The sequence below is a fragment of the Hypanus sabinus genome, chromosome 6, assembly GCF_030144855.1.
Source record: "Hypanus sabinus isolate sHypSab1 chromosome 6, sHypSab1.hap1, whole genome shotgun sequence".
NCBI lineage: Eukaryota > Metazoa > Chordata > Chondrichthyes > Myliobatiformes > Dasyatidae > Hypanus > Hypanus sabinus.
The window spans coordinates 175,105,330-175,130,126 of record NC_082711.1 but is presented as its reverse complement, the minus strand read 5'-3'; the positions used below and the strand labels follow the sequence as shown (position 1 = coordinate 175,130,126).

Here is a 24,797-nt window from a genome sequence, read left to right as displayed (position 1 = left end):
AGAACCTCCCTGCTCCTGTACTCAAATCCTTTTGCTATGAATGCCAACATACTATTTGCCTTTTTCACCGCCTGCTGTACCTGCATGCCCACCTTCAATGACTGATGTACAATGACACCCAGGTCTCGTTGCACCTCCCCTTTTCCTAATCGGCCACCATTCAGATAATACTCTGTTTTCCTGTTCTTGCAACCAAAGTGGATAACCTCACATTTATCCACATTAAATTGCATCTGCCATGAATTTGCCCACTCACCTAACCTATCCAAGTCGCCCTGCATCCTCTTAGAATCCTCCTCACAGCTAACACCGCCGCCCAGCTTCGTGTCATCCGCAAACTTGGAGATGCTGCATTTAATTCCCTCGTCTAAATCATTAATATATATCGTAAACAACTGGGGTCCCAGCACCGAGCCTTGCGGTACCCCACTAGTCACTGCCTGACATTCTGAAAAGGTCCCGTTTACTCCCACCCTTTGCTTCCTGTCTGCCAACCAATTCTCTATCCACATCAATACCATACCCCCAATACCATGTGCTTTAAGTTTGCACACTAATCTCCTGTGTGGGACCTTGTCAAAAGCTTTTTGAAAATCTAAATATACCACATCCACTGGCTCTCCCCATCCACTCTACTAGTTACATCTTCAAAAAATTCTATAAGATTCGTCAGACATGATTTTCCTTTCACAAATCCATGCTGACTTTGTCTGATGATTTCACCTCTTTCCAAATGTGCTGTTATCACATCTTTGATAACCGACTTTAGCATTTTCCCCCCACCACCGATGTCAGACTCACCGGTCTATGATTCCCTGGTTTTTCTCTCCCTCCTTTTTTAAAAAGTGGGGTTACATTAGCCACCCTCCAATCCTCAGGAACTAATCCAGAATCTAAGGAGTTTTGAAAAATTATCACTAATGCATCCACTATTTCTTGGGCTACTTCCTTAAGCACTCTGGGATGCAGACCATCTGGCCCTGGGGATTTATCTGCTTTTAATCCCTTCAATTTACCTAACACCACTTCCCTACAAACATGTATTTCCCTCAGTTCCTCCATCTCACTAGACCCTCGGTCCCCTACTATTTCCGGAAGATTAATTATGTCCTCCGTAGCGAAGACAGAACCAAAGTAGTTATTCAATTGATCTGCCATGTCTTTGTTTCCTATGATCAATTCACCTGTTTCTGACTGTAAGGGACCTACATTTGTCTTGACCAATCTTTTTCTTTTCACGTATCTATAAAAGCTTTTACAGTCAGTTTTTATGTTCCCTGCCAGCTTTCTCTCAATTTTTTTTCCCCTTTCCTAATTAAGCCCTTTGTCCTCCTCTGCTGGTCTCTGAATTTCTCCCAGTCCTCAGGTGTGCTGCTTTTTTTTTGCTAATTTATATGTTTCTTCTTTGGACTTAATACTATCCCTAATTTCCCTTGTCAGCCACGGGTACTCTACCTTCCCTGGTTTATTCTTTTGCCAAACTGGGATGAACAATTGTTGCAGTTCATCCATGCAATCTTTAAATGCTTGCCAATGCATATCCACTGTCAACCCTTTAAGTATCATTTGCCAGTCTATCTTAGCTAATTCACGTCTCATACCTTCAAAGTTACCCTTCTTTAAGTTCAGAACCTTTGTTTCTGAATTAACTATGTCACTCTCCATCTTAATGAAGAATTCCACCATATTATGGTCACTCTTACCCAAGGGGCCTCGCACGACAAGATTGCTAACTAACCATTGCTCAACACCCAATCTAGAATGGCCTGCTCTCCAGTTGATTCCTCGACATGCTGGTTCAGAAAACCATCCCACATACATTCCAAGAAATCCTCTTCCTCAGCACCCTTACCAATTTGGTTCACCCAGTCTATATGTAGATTGAAGTCACCCATTATAACTACTGTTCCTTTATTGCACGCATTTCTAATTTCCTGTTTAATGCCATCCCCAACCTCACTACTACTGTTAGGTGGCCTGTACACAACTCCCACAGCATTTTCTGCCCCATAGTGTTATGCAGATCTACCCATATCGATTCCACATCCTCCAGGCTAATGTCCTTCCTTTCTATTGCGTTAATCTCCTCTCTAACCAGCAATACTACCCCACCTCCTTTTCTTTCCTGTCTATCCCTCCTGAATATTGAATATCCCTGGATGTTGAGCTCCCATCCTTGGTCACCCTGGAGCCATGTCTCTGTGATCCCAACTATATCATATTCATTAATAACTATCTGCACATTCAATTCATCCACCTTGTTACGAATGCTCCTCGCATTGACACACAAAGCCTTCAGGCTTGTTTTTTTAGCCCTTATACAATTAAGTTGAAAAGTGGCCCTTTTTGCTTTTTGCCCTGGATTTGCCTGCCTGCCACTTTTACTTTTCACCTTACTACTTTTTCCTTTTACCCTCATTTTACACCCCTCTGTCTCTCTGCACTTGTTCCCATCCCCCTGCCACATTAGTTTAAACCCTCCTGAACAGCAGTAGCAAATGCTCCCCCTAGGACATTGGTTCCAGTCCAGCCCAGGTGCAGACCGTCCTGTTTATACCAGTCCCACCTCCCCCAGAACTGGTTCCAATGCCCCAGAAATTTGAACCCTCCCCCTTGCACCATTTTTCAAGCCATCTGAAATATTGTCCTATTTCTACTCTGACTAGCACATGGCACTGGTAGTAATCCAGAGGTTATTACCTTTGTGGTCCTACTTTTTAGTTTATCTCCTAACTCCTTAAATTCACCTTGTAGGACCTCATCCCGTTTTTTACCTATATCGTTGGTACCTATGTGCACCACAACCACTGGCTGTTCACCCTCCCACTCCAGAATGTCCTGCAGCCGCTCAGAGACATCCTTGACCCTTGCACCAGGGAGGCAACATACCATCCTGAAGTCTCGTTTGCGGCTGCAGAAACGCCTATCTATTTCCCTTATAATCGAATCCCCTATCACTATAGCTCTTCCACTCCTTTTCCTTCCCTCCTGTGCCGCAGAGCCACCCATGGTGCAATGAACTCGGCTGCTGCTGCCTTCCCCTGATGAGACATCTCCCCCAACAGTGTCCAAGACAGTATATCTGTTTAGGAGGGAGATGACCTCAGGGGACTCCTGCACTACCTGCCTACTGCTACGCTGTCTAGTGGCCACCCTTTCCCTTTCTGCTTGTGTAGCCTTCACCTGCGGAAGATGTTGTAAATGTTGCAATGCAAAACAAGACAATAAGACCATAAGACAAAGGTATACAATTAGGACATTTGGCCCACCGAGTCTTCTCCATCAATCCACCACGGCTGATATATGATCCGCTCAACCCCATTTTCCTGCCTTCTCCCCATTACTTTTGATGCTCTAACTAATCAAGGACTGATTAACCTCTGATTAACCAATGACTAAGACTCTACAGCCGTCTGTGGGAATGAATTCCTCAGATTCACCACCCCTGGCTAAAGACATTCCTCATCTCTGTTCTAAAGTGACTCTGAGGCTGTCCCCTCTGGTCCTAGACTCCCCCACTACAGGAAACATCCATTCCATGTAAGCTTCTCAATATTTGATAGGTTTCAATGAGATTCTCTCCCCCCCCCACCCACCCAATTCTTCTAAACTCCAGCAAATACAGGCTTAGAGCCAGCAAACACTCCTCATACATTAACTCTTTCATTCCCAGGATAATTCTCATGGACCTTTCTCTAGATCCTCTCTAATATCAGTAGATCCTTTCTTAAATAATGGGCTTGAAGTAGGCTTCAAGTAGGCTTATCCTGGTTACAATGAAGCTACAAAACAACTATCCCACATTTCCAATTATTCTGCAAGAACAGAAAATCATTGTTAGACCAGAGTGTAGGGTGTTTCACCTTTCTTGCAGTACTCAATATTATGCACTCAAGGAGATGTGTGTTAATAAGGACTTTGGCGAGAACTTTGACAAACTTGCACATGGGAGAATGGTCCAGAAAGTTCGATTGTTTGGATGAAGTAATCAATTGGATTCGACACTGGTTTAGCGGAGCCAGAGAGTGGTAGTAGATGGTTGCATTGTCTCTCTGAGTTGAGGCCTCTGACAAGAGGTGTGCTATGGGGATCAGTGCTGAATCTGTTTTTGTTTTTTATGTTGATGAGAATGTGGTAATCAGGATCAGCAAATCTGCATATATCAGCAAGATTATAATGTAAGAGACTTTGTATAAGATTTTGGTGAGACCAAATTCGGAATATTATGCACAGTTCTGGGTCACCTACCTGCAGAAAAGGCATTAATAAGATTGACAGATTTCAGAGAAAATTTACAAGGATATGCCAGGACTTGAGGACTGGGGTTATAGGGAAAAGTTGAATAGTTTAGGACTTTATTCATTGGAGCGTAGAGAAATGAGGAAAGATCTTGGAGATATACAAAATAATGATTTGTTTTTCACCTCAGGTTGGGAGAGACTAGAACTAGATGTCAAAAGTTAAGGGTAAAAGGTGAAATATATAAGGGGAACTGCTTCACTGAGTGTGGAATGAGGTGCCATCAGAAGTGGTGAATGCAGGTTCAATTTCAATATTTAAGAGAAGCTCAGATGAAAGTAGTATAGAGTGTTATGGTCCAGGTGCAGGCAAATAGGACTAGGTTGGCACAGATTAGATGGGCTGAAAGGTCTGGTTTTGTGTGTAGTACGTTATGACTCAAACACACCAGGTTTATTACATAGATAGGCTAAAAATAGCATGACATTAATCTTGTGCTCCACATAAGCCACCATTTCCGGTTCCAAGTTCACAAAACCCCATTAGCAAACCATTATTCAAGTTGTTGCATACAAAGTAAATAACATTTATGGTTCCATTGACTCAGACAGTACAACAAACACTCAGCTTAATCAGCAGGAAATAAAACACAGTAATTACCTTAGAAACAAAGAAAGACATTTGGTATAAAAACAAACTTCTCACTCAGCAAATCAAGCAGTCTCTGCAGGATGTTAACCACTTCGCTTTTCTCAGAGGCTGCCTGGTTACTGAATGTTTCTTGCATGTTTTTTCACCTAACAGCATCAGCAGTTTTTTCTTCCCCCTCCCTTCCCCAAGGCACATGGAATATTGGGCATACTTACCAGGAAGACTTGATTGGCACTTTCGCTGAGTGTCGAGTCATCAGGGCTGTCAACAGGTGTCTGCCGTGTGAACTTCGAATCAAACTGACTGACATCATCATCTGATTGCTAAAGATAAAAAAGTCATGATTCATCTAGAAACTGGACGACTAATCCTTCAGATCTCATCTTTTGTCTCACATTTATTTTTTTCCAGAATGCTCAGCACAATTCTGAACAAAAAAATGCCTTTTGTCTCTATACAGCCTAGGTTAAAACCAAGGCTGAACAATTACATTGGTGCAAAAGCACCCCGGCAACATAAACATTAATCTGTGACCACAGTTTAAAAGTATATTTATTTCACTAGAATTTTCAATTCAGACGTTCCATTTAGAAACAAAGATAGAGGAAATCCAAAAACACACGACAAGAGTAGAAAGCCAAGCTCTCAGAAATACAAATTCTACATCACTATTCCTCCCCATCAGCAAGCAACAGACTAAATCATGCCATGTTTTAGACTGTGTTAGAGATCCCATGAGAAGGGCCAGAGGTAATGCCAGTAAATGATAGAAATAGAATTCACAGTGAATCTTACGGAGAGCTAGCCAAAGCAAGATTCCAAAACACTCGAGGAAGAGTTTTGCTGATATCAGAGATCGCATTCAGTGAGTCAAATATTTCACACCAGGGTTAGCTCTTTGATCCTAGGTATGCACTTAGTTAATTTCAGCAGCAGAATAATACACAAACTGAGAGGATCATTTACCGAACTGCTTTAACTCAAACACATTAACTAGGAGCTATTTGAATTTGTAAGCTTCATCTTGAATCCAAGAAAAAAAGTGGAATTACACAATGGACATACAAGACCATAAGGCATAGGAGCAGAGTTAGGCCATTTAGCCCATCTAGTCTCCTCTGCCATTCAATGATGGCTGATTCTTTTAACTCTTCCTCAGCCCCACACCTCGGCCTCCTCCCCATAACCTTTGATGCCGTGGCCAATCAAGAACCTATCAAGCTCTGCCTTAAATGCACCAACGACCTGGCCTCCACAGCTGCCTGTGGTAACAAATCCCACAAATGCACCACCCTCTGGTGAAAGAAATTTTTCCACATCTTTGTTTTAAATGGACACCCCTCTATCCTCTTGTTCTAGACTCTCCCATTATGGGAAACATTCTTTCCACATCAACTCTGTCTGAGCCTTTCAACATTCAAAAAGTTTCAATGAGATCCTCCCCCATCCTAAAGTCCAGCGAGTACAGACCCAGAGCCATTAACCATTTAACAATTACAGCACGGAAACAGGCCATCTCGGCCCTTCTAGTCTATGCCAAACGCTTACTCTCACCTCGTTCCACTGACTCGCACTCAGCCCACATAACCCTCCATTCCTTTCCTGTCCATATACCTATCCAATTTTACTTTAAATGACAATACCGAACCTGCCTCTACAACTTCTACTGGAAGCTCGTTCCACACAGCTACCACTCTGAGTAAAGAAATTCCCCCTTGTGTTACCCCTAAACTTTTGCCCCCTAACTCTCAACTCATGTCCTCTTGTTTGAATCTCCCCTATTCTCAATGGAAAAGGCCTATCCACGTCAACTCTATCTATCCCTCTAATAATTTTAAATATCTCTATCAAGTCCACCCTCGACCTTCTACGCTCCAAAGAAAAAAGACCTAACTTGTTCAACCTTTCTCTGTAACTTAGGTGTTGAAACCCAGGTAACATTCTAGTAAATCTTCTTTGTACTCTCTCTATTTTGTTGACATTTTTCCTGTAATTTGGTGACCAGAACTGTACACAATACTCCAAATTCCACCTTACCAATGCCTTGTACAATTTTAACATTACATCCCAACTCCTATACTCAATGCTCTGATTTATAAAGGCCAGCATGCCAAAAGCTTTCTTCGCCACCCTATCCACATGAGATTCTACCTTCAGGGAACTATGCACCATTATTCCTAGATCACTCTGTTCTACTGCATTCTTCAATGCCCTACCATTTACCATGTATATCCTATTCGGATTATTCCTACCAAAATATAGCATCTCACACATATGAGCATTAAACTCCATCTACCATCTTTCAGCCCACTCTTCGAACTGGCCTAAATCTCTCTGCAAGCTTTGAAAACCTACTTCATTATTCACAATGTCACCTATCTTAGTAACATCTGCATTCTTACTAATCCAATTTACCACCCCATCATCCAGATCATTAATATATATGACAAACAACACTGGACCCAGTACAGATCCCTGAGGCACACTAGTCACCGGCCTCCAACCTGACAAACAATTATCCACCATTAAACACTTCTTGTACGTTAACCCTTTTATTCCCAGAATGATCCTTGTGAACCGCCTCTGGACCCTCTCCAATGCCAGCACATCTTTCTTCGATGAAGAGCCAAAAAACTCTTTACAATACTCAAGGTGAGGCCTCACCAATGCCTTATAAAGCCTCAGCATCACATCCCTGCTCTTGCATTAAATCGATGAGTGCTAACATTGCATTTGCCTTCCTGCAAGCTAACCTTTAGAGTGTTCTGCACAAGGTCTCCCAAGTCCCTTTACATCTCAGATTTTTAGATTTTCTCCCCATTTAGAAAGTAGTCTGCACATTTATTTTTACTACCAAAGTGCATGGCCATGCATTTTCTAACATTGTATTTCATATGCCACTTCCTTGCCCATTCTCCTAAACCATACAAGTCCTCCTGCAGCCGACCTGTTTCCTCCACCAATCTTCATATCATCTGCAAATTCGGCTACAAAGCCGTCTGTTCCATCATCTAAATCATTGATATAGTTTCAATTACAATTATATGTTGTTAGGGATTTTTATTCCCCATAGGTTCTGATCTTAAAGTATTTTAAGGTGCAATGCCTCAAAAAGCTGATATTTCTCGTGAGTTTTATTCAATGCTAATGTAAGGCCACTTTGAAATATTCCAGAAACCAACTCTGTCATGTAAGCAATGATCATGTGAAGGTTGTAGCATCTCTCAACTGCTAGTAAATAACTTGGCCGCTAACATTTATGTCAGTGTCAGATTACCAGATTCATTGAATCCATTGCATAACCTGCAATTGTAGAACATGAAATCAAGATAGCTAGTCAATAAATATTATTACACCACACTATTAGAACACAGAACAGGAAACAGTACGGTACGGGCTCTTTGACTCAATGTTGTGCTGAACTTTTAACACCAAGACCAATCTAACCCTGTTCTCCCCCTTTTTTCTGTTCATCCACGTGCCTATCTAAGAGTTAAATGTCTATAATGTATTTGCTTTTACTCCTCCCGGCAGGGCGTTCCAAACACCGACCTCCCAGCTGATATCGCCTCTACTTTCACCTTAAAATTATGCCCTCTCATATTAGCCAATTGCACCTTGGGAAAAAGGTGCAGGGGGTGGGGTGTACAGCCAAGCTAAAAGAATGCACTGAGGACATAATAGATGGGGAAAAAACTGGCATCATTGACTTTAGTAGAAAAAAAGGGTGAGAATTTGTGTTAAGTGTTGACACTCTGAGGGACTTCGATGTCCCAGAACATCACTTAACAAAGGCTAGTATGCAAGTGCACAATTAGAAAGGCAAATATCTGACCATTTATTTTAATGGTCTGATGATTTACTGGATTTACTCCTATTGAAAGCTAACACAGAATGAATAAGCAAATGACTGGTCTCCTGTGCTAAAATAAGTCTATGATTCCACCATACACAATTACGGCCAAGACATCATTGAATTACTGCCTTTCAAAACATGTTTAACCAAGACCCACCTGTTCTGGTGCCCTGGCCAAAGTTTAAGTCTCAGATCAGACTTAGCTGCTGTTTAATCATTTGCAGGTCTGGGAGCTTGCAAACAGGTTGGCGTGTTCCTACATTATAGTCGTGATGACAAATCAAAACTACCTTCGCTGTCAAGTGCTTTGGGGTGGCTCAGTACTACTGCGCCACATAAATGCAAGTCTTTTTTCCCCTCCTTTGAATGAAGTGTGCCACGACTCCATACTTCAGACAAGGTTTACACAGACTGTTTATTGAACTCAATGGAAAAACAATCCCTCAGCATATTTTTAAAAACATTACATGTACCTGGTCAATATTTAGCATTAAACCAATACCATTAACTGATTATCTGTCACTTATTTAAAGTGTTTTTCATAGACCTGTGTACAATTTCCTCCGCCTTGTTTACACCTCAAGCATTTTGTTAGATCCCATTACTTGGAACATCCTGAAGTCAAGAGCAGTGGTAACTGCAGTATCTTTACCATTCTTCCAAGCACTTTATATTACTGATTTTCCCTTTAATAAAATTACACTAGTCAACACCCCAAAAACCATTTGAATATTTATATACAAGTTACTCCAAAAGTCCAGGAAAAGTCAAAGTACAATGCTTGCCCTAACTTTGCTCTGTAATGATTGTGCTCAGATAGATACTTTATTAATCCCAAAGGAAGTTACAGTGTCACAGTAGCATTACAAGTGCACAGGTATACAAATATTATAAGTAAGAAAGAATAAAAAATTTGAAGTTATCTCAATCAGTCTAACAAGAGGGAGTTATCACTTCTGTGGCTACGGTTGACTCATTATAGAGCCTAATGGCCTAGGGTAAGAATGATCTCTTTGGAGCGGAGCAGAACAGTTATCAGTCCATTACTAAAAATGCTCCTCTGTTCAGCCAAAGTGGCGTATAGAGGGTGAGAAACATTGTCCAGAATTGCCAGGATTTTCTGTAGTGTCCTTTGTTCTGCCACAGCCTCCAGTGTGTCCAGTTTGACTCCTATAAACAGAGCCACCTTTTCTAATCAGTTTATTGAGCTTGTTGGCATCCCCAGTGTTGATGCTATTGCCCCAGCACACCACTGCATAGAAGATTGTACTGGCAACAACATGTGAAGGTGAGGCCTGCATACTTCAAAGGACCTCAGTCTCCTCAGGAAGTCAAGACAACTTGTACTTCTTGTACACAGCCTCTGTGTTGATGATCCACTCAAGCCTGTCATCCAGGTACACCCCCAGGTACTTGTAGGTCCTCACCATCAATTGTAACAGGGAGCAATGCAGGCTTAGTCTTCCTAAAGCCCATCACCATCTTCTTTGTCTTACTCATGTTGAGCTGCAGACGATTCAGCTTGCACCATTCAACAAAATCCTCCACCAGGGCCCTGTATACACCGAACTATTGCTGAGTCATCAGAGAATTTCTGCAGATGACATGACTCAGTGTTGTATCTAAAGTCTGAGATATACAGGATAAACAGGAAGGGAGGCAATAGAGTCCCTGTGGGGCCCCAGTACTGCTCATAGATGTGTCTGACACACTGTTCTGAAGCCACAAACTGTGGTCTGCCAGTTAGGTAGCCCACTATCCGAGTACAAGGCAAGTGCTAATGCTAATGTGCATTGAACGGTGCTTTCCCCCCCAGCAATGAGCATTGCATAGTATTGGCTGCAAGTGTCAATGAAGGCACTTGAGAAATCAAAATACATGACTCTCACAGTGCTGCCCTGTTTATCTAAATTGGAGTAGGTTCTGTTAGGGAGCGATTGAAAATTCTCTGCTCCTTTAACTATTTACTGGCCCCAGGGTCCATTTGATGCAATTTAGCTCTAGACCCTAATATACTCCACAGCACCTCAAAAATTCATATGACATTCGTTGAAGTTTATGTAGAAGCAGAGAACATTAGTCATATGAAAATACGCACTTAGCTGTCCATATTGGAGAAGCAAAAACACATTGAGAATAAGGATACGCTTACCAGACATGGCTTGAAAGGTGGTTCAACTCTACGAGCTAAAAGATCCTCCCAGTTTGTGTGTCTGAAGAAAGGATGAGCCTGTATTAAGCATATCAATATAAAGCGATCAGCGTTCCAAAATTAAAACTCATAAAGTAGTACATTCAACATTGAAACTGCACTATAAAAAAGTATTCATAAAACTATATTAACTGAATATTAACCTCATTTGTTATTAATAGAAACGAACTCTATGGACTGGCTGCTTATTTACCCTCAAAGTCCAAAGCACCTTTAAAAGTAATTAGGCGGTAGTGAATTATATTGGGACTTCCTGAGAACATAGTTTTGGTGCTCATATACAGTACAGTACATATTTGCATTTAAGGTACTTGACACAGATATTAAGAAACTGAAGCACACTCCTTGCAGTAACAACATGCTAACTACTCAAGCCTAATAAACTTGTGACTGAACATTTAAAGATTCTGCATCCACCACCTCTTGGAGGGAGAGGCTCAAAGCTTCAAATTTACACCTCATGTTAAATGAGCAGCCCCTTTTCAAAGAACGACTTCTCTTTCTAGACTCTCCCCTAAAACCCAAAAGAATAAGCAGTTTATTACAAAAGGCAACAATGGAAGATGTGGCCCATCCTCTAGCATAAAAGGACAGCAAAATGCAAAAATACCAATTTTTATTTCCAATTTGCACAAGCACATGTGAAAGAATGGAAGCAGAATAAGGAAAAAAAATAAAGGTAGATCTTGAAGGACCTGGCTTAGTGCCCACTGCATTTACCTATTCTGGATCTGGAGTAGGGTGGGGAACAAATTTTCTGCCCCTCCACAACACACCACAAGTTGTGGCCAGTTCCAGATAATGCTAGGCCCAGAAGGCACAATCCTTAGGCTCCTTCTCCAAATAGGTTCTAGTATACAATAAAGCTGAGAGAAAATTTTTGTCTTGACACATATGGTATCTAAAGATTACCTTTGTCACATGTACATCAAAACATACAGTGAAATGTGACATTTGCAATGTTCTGGGGGCAGCCCACTATAGTCACCATATTTCTGGCACCAACATAGCATGCTCATAACTCATTAACACTAACCATATGCCTTTGCAACACCAAAAGAAACCAGAGCACCTGGAGGGTATTCCTGTGATCATGGGAAGAACATACGAACTCCTTCCAGAGAGCAGCAGGAATCAAATTTCGATCAGTGATTGAGTGTGCTGTAAAGCGATTGCGTGAAACACTAAGCTACCATACCATCCTGGTTGTGTTTAGAAACAAGTAGAAAGGGCAATGTGGCAGAAGGAGAGGGGCTGCTATCAATTCTACTGTTGCTGGCCAGTAATGGTTACCTGTACCTTTAAGCTATTACCACAGATATGACTTAAAAATGACAGCAGGCAAGAAACCTAGTAATTGAATATGATAATAACATCTTCGCTGCATACGTACCTGGACATCAGTCGCATCCCCAACTCCAGCTCCAAGGCGCGACGAAGCATTCCTTTTTAGCAGCTATAAAAAAAGTTTGATGTTCATTAAAATACAAAATGGGTAAAACTGTTAAAGGGCCCTATTTCAATTGTTTTGTTATTCAAGGTGCTAATTTGGCATTCACATCTAGGTTTCTGACCTTGCAGCACACAGTGCTAGAGATAAGGGGATCTCAACCATTTTTATTGCCATTGTTGATACCATTAAGCAAGTGGTCTGTGGACCCCCAGGTTGGGAACCATTGAGCTAGAGGCATTGCAAAACATATCATTCAATGGGTGAATGCAAACGCCATAAATCTGAAACAAAAGCAAAGGTGTTACAAATACTCAAGTCCAGGTACAACGGTAAAATGAGAAAACCTCTGCATTTCAGGACTGGAATCATTCACCCTTGCGATACCTAATGTACTGAGATACCAAGTATGCCTCATTCCCTACTGGGGTCACTTTTAGGTACATGCTAACTCTTACACCACAAGGCCCAAAACAATGATGCCAAAACTTCCTTAAAACTGAAAGGGAACAGGAACAAAAACAGAAAAATAGAAATGGACAAACTGGAAGAAAGTTAATCAGCAGTGAGTGAACCTGCCAATGAGATGGAGAGGAGGAATATCAAAATTAGCAGTAGGCCAACTGGCATCTCAAATACACTCGGCTGCTTATGATCAGGGATGACCTGATTGTAAACATAGCTCCACATCCTCTTCTACCAACTGCAACCTTCCTCCTCCTTTCAACCATGTGTAACACGCTGTAAGGTTTCACTGCTAATGTAATGGCCTCTCTGTACTTTTTCACTGCTAAGGTAATGGTTTCTCGGTAGCAGCAATGTTTGGGTTTTGACGGAAGATAACAGGGCTTTGGAAAGTGGGCTATCCAATGAGAGGCATGTTATTCTTTGTTATGGGTCGGGGAGTAGGGATTTCATGTTTTTTTGTCGGCGAGAGAAGACACGAATGGAAAGGGTTGGTAGATTGGCAGATGGAGTGGACTTGGAGCGAGGGCCTGACGGTCAGCAACGCTCGGAAGAGGTCGATGGGGAACAAATGCACGAATCCAGGAGCTCCAACATTGCGCATTAGACTGTTTCATTAAAATGGGCCCCTTTTCTTTTTATTTTCTTTACTAACCCTATAGTCAGTGTTACGTACCCCGTAACTGGGTGTCTGACCAGCAGAGAAAGAAGAATCCGTTGGAGTCTGGTGGTACCAAACTAAAGGTGTTTATTAGTAAACTACACAATACAATATCAAAAATGCAAATATACATATAAAACAAGTTAGTATGGCCATCCACTTCCTAGTGCACTCAAACTGGCTCACAAATAGCCAGCGCGCCAGCATACAGGCCAGTCTCAAAAGGGCGCCAGGTCTGCTTCACCAACAAAGGGAAAAGCTCGCACGGGACTGTGAATACGTGCCGCCTACTGCATCCGTACCCAGGGAGGGCGGGATCAGGGAGGCTTTAAAGCGAGGCCGCGAAGTTCAAATAAAATCTTCTTTAACTGCAGTTTACCGACTCCGTGTTATTATTGTAGCACTGCGTATAGCACACCGCTACAATTGGTGACCCCGACGGTCCAAACAATATTTGGGCCGAAGATGAACGACGCCGCACCTGTTCATGCAGTTTCGTTGAAACTGCCAAGCTTCTGGACGCTGCGACCTCACCTATGGTTCCAGCAAGCAGAGGCCCAATTCCACGTTCGGCAGATAACCTCACACGTTACTACCCCTCGACCAGGACACAGCGGCCCAGGTTGAGGAGTTCGTACAGTCTCCCCCAGCGGACAGCAAGTACATGGAATTCAAAGCCCTGCTCATAAGGACTTTCGGGCTCAGACGGCGCGAGCGGGCTGCCCGTTTACTGCACCTGGATGGTTTAGGGGACAGACCTCCATTGGCTTTAATGAATGAGATGCTGTCTCTGGCCGGCGGACACAAGCCCTGCCTCATGTTTGAGCAGGCATTCCTGGAGCAGCTGCCCGAGGACATACGCCTGCTGCTGTCTGACGCAGATTTCAGCGACCCCTGGAAGGTGGCAGCCTGGGCGGACTTGCTGTGGAACGCCAAGAAGGTGAGTGGGGCGTCCGTTGCACAGATCACCAGGCCACACTACCAGCAGCAAACCAGACCAGGCCCGGCCACAGAGCCCGCTAACCCCAGAGGCAGGGGTGGGGAGACCAATGAACAATGGTGCTTCTACCACCAGCAGTGGGGTGCAGAAGCCCGCCGCTGTAGCCCACCCTGCAAGTTCTGGGGAAACGCCAGGGCCAGCCGCCGCTGATGGCTACGACGGCTGGCCATCGGGATAGCCTCCTGTACGTGTGGGACAAGTGGTCGGGATGCCGTTTTTTCATTGACACCGGTGCCGAGATCAGCGTCTTACCTCCGACGAGTTACAACACCCACAACAGGGCACCGGGTCCCCCCCGAGGACCTATGGCGCCCGTATGGTGCAGCTACAGTTCGGCTCCAGCCGGTTTACGTGGGACTTCACACTGGCGGATTTCCCATCGGTTCTGGCACCGCAGCCCCAACACGGCGTACAGCACCACATCCCGACACAGGGACCACCCCTCCACACCCGCGCTCGAAGGCTTCCCCCGGACAAGCTCCGACTGGCGAAGGAGGAGTTCAAGAGGATGGAGGAATTGGGGATCACACGGAGGTTCGACAGCCCATGGGCCTCCCCCCTGCACATGGTGCCCAAAGCGACAGGGGGCTGGAGACCATGCGGCGACTACCGCAGGCTGAACGAGACTACAACACCGGACAGCTACCCTGTGCCACACATTCACGATTTTGCAGCAAACCTGCACGGTGCACGGATCTTCTCCAAGGTAGACCTCGTCCGGGGATACCATCAAATCCCGATGCATCCGGACGACGTCCCCAAAACGGCACTCATCGGCCTTATCGAGTTTCTCCGCATACCATTCGGCCTGAAGAATGCCGCACAGACGTTCCAGCGGTTAATGGACGCAGTGGGACGCGACCTGGACTTCGCTTTCATCTATTTGGATGACATCCTCATAGTAAGCAGCAGTTGTCAGGAGCATCTGTCCCACCTCCGTCAACTCTACGCCCGACTGAGTGAATACAGTCTAACAATTAACCCGGCAAAATGCCAGTTCGGGCTTGACACCATCGACTTCCTGGGCCACAGGATTACTAAAGATGGGGCAAATCCTCTGCCCGCTAAGGTAGACGCAGTCCGCCATTTTCCCCGACCCACCACAATCAAAGGCCTTCGGGAATTCGTGGGTATGGTAAATTTCTACCACCGCTTCCTCCCTTCAGCTGTCCGAATCATCCACATTCATGTGGATATCGTGGGCCCCCTGCCAAAGCTCTGTTCGCCCTGATGTCGGGTCCAGGCAAGGACGTTACCTGTGACGAGGAGTCCACCGCCGCTGTCATTAAAACGAAAGAAGCCTTGACAAACGCCGCGATGCTAGTACACCCCAGAATGGACTCCCCTACCGCCCTCACAGTGGACGCATCCAACACGACAGTCGGTGGGGTACTGGAGCAACTCATCGCGTGTCGCTGGCAACCCCTGGCGTTTTTCAGCAAACACCTGCGACTACCCGAGCTCAAATACAGTGCTTTCGACTGGGAACTGTTGGCGCTATACCTGGCAATCCGGCATTTCAGGTACTTCTTAGAAGGTAGGCCCTTCACCGCGTTCACGGACCACAAGCTGCTTACCTTTACGTTCACGAAGGTGTCCGACCCCTGGTCGTCCCGCCAGCAGCACTATCTGTCCTACATCTCTGAATACACGACGGATGTCCGGCATGTCTCGGGTAAGGACAATGTTGTGGCGGACGCGCTCTCTCGCCCAAACATTCATGCCCTTTCCCAAGGGGTAGACCTTGAGACGCAGCAGGCAGACGAGGATATCCCTAGTTACAGAACCGCAGTCTCCGGTTTGCAGCTCCAGGACCTCCCCGTAGGTCCAGGTGAGAGGACCCTACTCTGTGACGTCACCACCGGCCAACCCCGTCCCGTTGTCCCGGCAAACTGGCGGCGCCGTGTTTTCGACTCCATTCATAACTTAGCGCACCCCTCCATCAGGACAACTGTCCGGATTGTCTCCAGCAGGTTCGTTTGGCACGGTCTCCGCAAGCAGGTCAGTGAATGGGCCAAAACGTGCATGCACTGCCAGATGGCCAAGGTGCAGCAGCACACCAAAGCTCTGCCGCAGGTTACACCCCACCCACCAGCATTTCGACCACATTCATGTAGATATCGTGGGCCCCCTGCCAGTGTCGCACGGAGCGCGGCACCTCCTCACTGTCTTGGACCGGTTCACCAGATGGCCAGAGGCGATCCCGCTCACCGACACCACCTCCAAATCTTGCGCCCAGTTCACCTCCAGTCTGTGGTCAGCTATGGCCAGCCTTTTGGGGACACAGCTGCACCACATAACTGCCTACCACCCACAGTAGAAAGGACTGGTGGAGCGTTTCCACCGTCGCCAAAAGTCGGCCCTCATGGCCCGCCTGCAAGGAGCTAACTGGGTGGACGAGCTTCCCTGGGTCCTACTCGGCATCCGCACGGCGCCCAAAGACGATCTGCACACCTCGTCGGCCGAGTTGGTGTACGGCGCACCCCTGGTCGTCCCCGGGGAGTTCATACCAGCCCCAAGGGGGCACAACGAAGAACCCGCAGCAGTCCTGGGCAGACTACGCGAGAGGCTCGTCAACCTGGCCCCCATACCCACTTTGCAGCATGGGCAGAACCTGACCTGCGTACCCAAAGACCTGCAGAACTGTAAGTTTGTGTTTGTACAAAGGGGCAGGCATCGGCCACCGCTGCAACGGCCCTATGAGGGGCCGTTTATGGTGCTCAGGAACAACGTGTCCACGTTCATGCTGGACTTTGGGGGGAGAGAGGGGGTTTTCACGGTGGACCGACTCAAACCGGCCCATGTGGATGTGGCGCAACCGGTCGAGTTCCATGCACAGGGGCCGACCTCCCAAACAGGGTCCGGCCCAGACTGTGGACATTGGGGGGTGTATCACTGGTTCTTGGGGGGGGGGGGGGGGTTATGTGGCGACCCACTTCCTAGTGCACTCGAACTGGCTCACAACTAGCCAGCCCGCCAGCATAAAGGCCAGTCCCAAAAGGGCGCCAGGTCTGCTTCACCAACAAAGGGAAAAGCTCGCGCGGGATTGTGAATACGTGCCTCCTACAGCATCCGCGTCCAGGGAGGGCGGGATCAGGGAGGTTTTAAAGTGAGGCCGCGAAGTTCGAATAAGATCTTCTTTAACTTCAGTTTACCAACTCCGTGTCGTTATCTTAGCGCTGCGTGTAGCACACCGCTACATTGGCAGTAATAAACCTAAAAGTGTAGGAATAATAACAATCAATAACAAACCAGTTCTATCGATGTCTAGGGATAAATGAATCGTCATAGGAAAGTATAGAGTTCAGTTCATAAATGCTGAGGTGGTTATGGTTGTTGTGTTGAAATCGTTGGGGAGGGAAGGGGAGAGAGAGAGAGAGAGAGCGAGAGAGAGAGAGAGAGAGAGAGTGAGAGAGAGAGAGCGCGCGCGCGAGCAAGACGTAACAGCTACAGCAGGCAAACTTTCCGTTGCTTTCTTAATCCGTTGTATCGTTGTGGTCATTCAGTTATGACCCCTCTGGTCTTCACCTGGACCGTTCTTCTGTGGTGGACTCATCACTCTGGCATGAGTGGACTCACACACAAGCCCCCACCGGCCCTGCTGCAACACTGTGAGCTTTACTGACCGATCTCCTGGTTCAGTCACCGAAGCCCCCACCTTTCTGTGGGTTCCCAGCACTCAATCAGTGTCCACTGGTGTGTCTGAAGGGTGTCTCTCCAGACCTGTCTTTTATCCCCACTCAGCTATCCATCAACTCTGAATGATCGTGTCCATCAAATCAGGCCACTCCTGCTATCTCCTGAAGAATGTTAACGAGCAAAGTCCTTGTAATGGAAGGTAAATAATCCAGGAAGAGTCAAAATACAGTAAATCAACAGTCTCTCTCCCCTCTTATCTGTAGCAGATGTTCTTGCCTGTGTTTAATCTCTCTCTCTCATGAGCAGCATAGCAACAGCAATAGTTCGTAGTTCTCAGGAGGGGGGGTTGGGAATGGTTAACTCTGCACCCCATTGAGCATCAGGTCTGTTCATCACTCATAACATCAGATTAAGATTTATGAAGTTCAATCCTTAACTCATATATGGTGTACTGTCTGATATTTTGCTGTTCGGATTTGTAACCGGGCAACACATCACGCAGCAGCCACATAAACTAAATTTCTCAGTTTGGCTGGGCCAGAAGCTGGTGTTGCCCAGTTTGTCTTCCCCTAGACAAACACATGCTGGCCAAACCCAAGGGTCACACATGCTTATCAAGAATATATCTCTGCTTTATCTACCGGACCATGACCTGAAATAATGGTTTTAAGGAGGCAGAGGAGAGACAATTTAAAAGCTTGCTGACAAATAGAACAAAATGACAACAAATCATCATCTGCGAATGACAGAACACTTTCATGGGGCTCATTATGAATGAAAATTAAAGGATAAATGGAAACGGGCTTATAAATTGATGCCAATTCATTTTTGAGTGTTTCCTTCACAGTATTATCCACTCATGCTCTAACTGAGCATTTTGGGCCTTGGACACCGTAACATAGATGCAGCTGTAGGAGTCCTCCTTACAGGTGTTGCTGCATGTTACTGTAAACTGTAAGGAGAGGCTTTGCAGGCAAATGGGTTAAGTAGAATGTGGGCACTAGCAGTGTTGTAGCAGATCAGATAGGGAGCCCTGGAGGGGCCTCTCTGGAAGTTGAAATCAGCAATGGGGATGGCAGCGATTACCTGTTTCTTCCTTTGGAAGGTTATGAATCGTCAGAATTCTCTTCCCCATTGAGATACTAAAAGTTACTGGCTATACTCAAAGTGGAGATTGTTAAACATTTGCACTCAGGGAGTTGAGGTACAGGGAAGATAGGGGCAGGAAGGTGAAACTGAGGGCATCTTACTGAATGGAGCAGCAAAAATTTTTAATGCAAATATTTTTATGCTCATATATAATCTTTTAATATTTCAATGCTAATTAAGGCTGATTGCACAAAGACAATCAGGGATGGATGCCTTAGGGTAAATGCCAGCAGCGAGGACTCAGACGCAGAAAACAAACCATGGGTCAATACAAATGACAGCTCAGTGATTGCTAAGGACACAAGGTCACTTCTTGTACTGTACTTTGCTGCTGTAGGAACTGTTTTGCCAGAGGCATTTTATAGGGCTTTAGACATCATTCAGTTTTTGAATGATTAGATGAACTAATGGATGCCACCAAATTCAATTTCACTCTCAAGTTTTAGTCTATTTCCATGCAAGATGAAGACAGCACTCTGGTGACCAACATTCCCCATGGAAATCTGAAGCATTTAACTCTACTTTTCTAAACAGATTTCTCTAACCAAATATATTGACTCCCTCTAGTTGACACGTCAATCATTGCTTGAATTTTATCAATATTTCTGCCTCAACAGCTCATTGTGGTAGAGAACTCCAAAGATTCATGATGCTGAGGGAAGGGAATCACTGTCAACCCCAGTCCTGAACTTAGTTCCCAGACCTGCTCCTTCAGTACTGCAAGAGAATACTAGCGGATTCCAACCTAACCTTGTCACCTCACAAATATACTGATCACCATCAAATCAGTGCAAAGGCCATATTTCACACAACATTACTTCCCTTTACAGCCACTTCTGTTAGAAATTTGCTACATCTACTAGCTACTTCAGACTTTACTGACTGTTGCAGTGGAACAAACATCAGATAAAGTACCTTTTTAAGAAGGTCTCTGGCTTCGTGTGTGAGGTAGGGTGGCAGATTGAGTTTACACTTCAGGATTTTGTCGATGGTCTTCTTCCTGTTCTCGCCAGTGAAAGGAGGCTAAGCAAAAATTATGAAACATAAATCGACAAACCAGAATTTGAAAGCAAACATGTTTATAAAGTTGTAAGTGTCAGAAAGTTTTAATCAAAAGCACTTTACAAGAAACATTTAAATTTGAAGCAACAAATTATTTGGTAGGATTTAAACTTCACACAATTTACTGGTTTCCTACACTTGAAATGCTCCATCTCAGCAGGATGAGGAGAAAATTATGCTTCAAATCATCTGCATTAAATATAGTACAAAGAATCACCCAAATGCAGTGGGTAATTAAATCAGATTTATTCTACCTTCATTTTACAACCCACACCCCTTCCGTTCTACTGTAAAACCAGAAATATAGAACAATCTTGCCATTTTACAAAACTGCAGTAAAAAAAATCAATTCAAAATTCCTAAATACATATCTTTTACAGAAGATATTCACGAAAAAGATAAAACAGGCAGAGCAAAATTGAATTTTATTGTTGTGCCACTCTCCTTACGTCTGTTCCAGTTACAACCATTCAACAATTTCAAACAATGAGCATCACTAAACTATATCTCAAAGTACAGGACAATCCTGTTCTTATTTGGATGGGTTGGCTGCTTTTGCATTAGATGCACACCAGTACTGTCCATTAAAAGTGCCCGCAGAGTTACAGAGATTAGCACAAGACTATGGGAATATGGGAAGGAAGAACATTAAGGTGGCGAGGGATGAAAGGGATCTGTAATTAACAACTTTTCACTGCCAATGAGAACACTGGATTAATGTGTTTCTCTTATCAATTCACTTAAGTATCATCTCAATCAAAATCTCAAAATTTAAAATGTTTCTTTTTCCATTAAAGCATGCACTATTGAAGATTTATGGCCAGCTCATTTTTCATATCATTCTAATGAATCTTCAAGAACCTTCGTACACGACAACATCCTTCCTATAACAGAGCAATGTCAGCTAAATAACTGACATATCATGTACAGTACAATTTAAATTTAATGAGTATGATTACACCATGTATCTCTCATCATTTCCTTAAGTATATTCATATATTAATTCGATCATGTAATGATGAATTTGGCTTTGATAGAGTGTTGCTTTTTACCTAGACTGCAATCTTACAACAATAGAAAAACAATGAAATTCAAGACAGCTTGAAGATAATGTTTTTCAACAAAATATTACATATAGATAAAATACTTCAACACCTGCAAACCAAAGGATTTCCACTTAACAGGATTAATAGGAAGCTGAGCAAAAACAAATATTTTTGGTGAGACCCAGATGTTAGTTATCTGAACAGATCTGCGTGAACATTTCTCCCTGGATAGCAGTCCAAAACTGGGGTGTAGGTTTAAGGTGAGAGGGGAAACATTTTGCCCCTCAAAGTGTGATGTATACAGAGTGAGCTGCCAGAGTATGTGGTAGGTATGATTATGATATTTAAGATATTTGGACAGAGATATGCATAAACGGGTTTGAGGGGTAATGGGCAAATGCAGGCAATGGGACAACTCAATAAGGCAATTTGGTTGGCCTGGATGAGTGGGACCAAAGGGGATCTTTTTCATGCTGCACAGCTCTATGATAAAATGCATCTGCACCCCTCAAGAATGAAAGTCTATTTTAAAAAGATAATGTCCTTATGCACTTAATGAATCAATTTTGAATTATGCTTAGCATGGACAAAGCATAAAACAATATTCCTAACAACCAACCAATTCTGATAGAAATTTCCCAGTCTTTGCTGCCAATGTTCATGAAAACCAGGCAACTTTTTTCTGCTACTTAGTCCTATTTAAATTTTATAAGATGACAATTTTGAGTTACTAGTCCTCTAGTCTCATTATTATTCTAACTATAATAACACTAACTGTTATTATCAGCACCCTGACACAGGGTATTAAACTCTACTGAATCTCCATCACTGCACATCCCCATTATGGTTTTAAGTACCACATTGACACTATTTTGTTAGGCTTTGGAGAAAGACGATAACAAATTTTCTCATCATATCACATTAAGTGGTCAACCACTGGGCATAAGCCATAATTATATAAAATTATGTCACATTCCAAAGTGAAGTGGCACCAGACACTATGAAAGAATTAAAAGCATGCATTTTTAAAACTGTGCACCTACTGCTCCTGTCAGCATGTCATACATTAGGGCTCCTAAACTCCACCAGTCCACCGCACGATTATGTCCACTTCTCATTAAAATTTCTGGTGCCCTGAGGGGAAAAGGCGGAGACAAATAAATCTCAATTCTCTTCTGCTTTACTGTGTCATAAAAGAAGCTCGCTCTTTGCAGATTTTGCATTAGAAATGTGTAAACTACATACTGATGAAGACACCCACATGCGCCACAGCATCAAAACAGTTTCTTTCACCTAACTCCGAGTTTCCTGTCAGATCACCTTGGAATTTAACAAGGGGCATGAATTCATAAGCAGACATTGTTAAGTTGTTATGCTCAGTCACTTCTAAACAGTCCACGGCTTTCAACATTGGTGTCTTTTTAACATTCCACTGTTCCTGACTGCACCACACACCAATCCCACTCGCAATGTCCTCTGGCCCCATAATCAGTCCCGTCTTTAAATAGTACCCTCCCTCAATTTTCATCATCATTATATGCTCTGTTTTTCTGACATGGGCAATCATGGTCTTATCCATGACCATGATTACCCTTGGTAATTTTTTCTACAGATGTGATTTGCCATTGCCTTCTTACAAGATGTGCTAATCCAGCCATTGTCAATGCTCTTCAGTGGTCGCATAACCAGGACTTGTGGCCTGCATCATCCACCACCTGCTCCCATGACTTCATGTGACCCTGATCAGAAGTGGTGGGGGGGGGGGGGGGGGGGGGCTCAGTGGGTGTGGCACCTCGCCTAAGGTTGACCTGCAGGCTAGTGAAGGGAAGGAGCGCCTTACACCTACTTTGGTAGAGAAGCAACTCCACTCCACCATCCAACCCCAATCTCCACAATATTCATATAATTTCTGCAGCACCTCCTAACTATCCAACCACAATGCTTTTTCCCTTCATTTGATCCTCATCCCTCCATTCAATCTCATTTACTGACCTCATCCATAACCACTACTCCTATAACCAGATAACTGAGGATCGGGCTTTGTGCTCATTAACATATACAACCCATTCTACTAATTTTGATACGTCAACAGGACATGCCAAGAAACACCAAGTTTTGGCACCCTTCTTTCTGGGTTGGTTAATGACAGAGTGACATGGTAGTGCAGCGGTCACAGTAACACTATTACGAGTTCAATTCCACCAATGTCTGTAAAGAGTTTGTACATTCTCCTCACGACCACATGGGTTTCCTTCCGGTGCTCCGGTTTCCTTCCACCCCTCCGGTTTCCTTCCACCCCAAAGACATACTAGTTAGTAGGTTAATTGGCCACATGGGTGTATCCAGGCAGCATAGGCTCACTGGACTGGAAGGGCTTGTTACTGCACTGTTTCTCTAAATAAGTAAAAATAATACAACGGACTTTTTGACATCACTAATTGCACATCAAAATAGCACTGAGGTTCACAACTGTTTACAGAATTGTCTGAAGAAAATCACGCTTCTAGGAATTCTCTTGCACGTTGCATGTTTCCCCCACCCATGAAGATCGAGAGCAGCACAAATTCGACTGGACATCAGTGAAAGTCATGGTGAAAGCAAACACGTGGCATGCAAGAGAGTTCCGAGAAGCATGGTTTTCCACAAACAATTCTGTGAACAGGAACATAGACCTCAATCCTATTTGTAAGCCAGTGCGGGTAAAATTCCAGACCGCAATGCACACAACCAACCAGCGACAAACACCTTCTCATCCACGTCACAATTGAATTTCCGTAATGATGACCAATCAGCTGATTGATAAGTATATACAAGGCCAAGAATTCGGAGGAGACACCACAAATGAAAAGCGCACTGATGATTTCTCCTCATGTGGTGACAAAATGGGGTCTCTCTTCCTGCCATCACGGACATTTACACTACAAACTGCATCCGCAAAGGAAACAGCATTATGAAGGACCCCATACACCCCTCATACAATTGCACTGTACCAGCAGTTATGGGTGAAATGACGATAAAAATTGACTTGACTTGAAAATGCTTGCAAATGGATTGCCAAGATCGGAGAACAACTCAACCCAAACATTTTAATATGCAATTATAGTATTAAAATTAAGTACATTTTAAACAACCTTTCTAAGAGGAGGTTTTATGTTACATAACTTATATGCCCCATTTTAAGGACAAATTGCTCCAGTTACAATCACATTTAGGTTAACAGCTACCTTTATGCATTTACCTAATTGAACAATTAATCTACTCATTATGGAAGTGGTTGTGGTGGCATCCGTCGGTCTCAAGAGACCATGGATCTGAGCCTGGAGTTTCCAGGGCACAGACCTGGGCAGGGTTGTATGGGAGACCGGCA

The 24,797-nt window shown here is 44.1% G+C and overlaps 1 protein-coding gene across 1 annotated transcript in view; it reads right to left on the bottom strand.

Moving 5' to 3' along the window:
• The window catches only part of rps6kb1b (ribosomal protein S6 kinase b, polypeptide 1b), an 88,159-nt gene that overhangs the window by 15,185 nt on the left and 48,177 nt on the right, over window positions 1-24,797 (bottom strand). Inside the window, 5 exon segments of the mRNA XM_059973651.1 lie at window positions 5,106-5,213; window positions 10,899-10,976; window positions 12,352-12,414; window positions 20,238-20,345; window positions 22,474-22,564. Coding sequence (XP_059829634.1) covers window positions 5,106-5,213; window positions 10,899-10,976; window positions 12,352-12,414; window positions 20,238-20,345; window positions 22,474-22,564 — 448 coding nt within the window.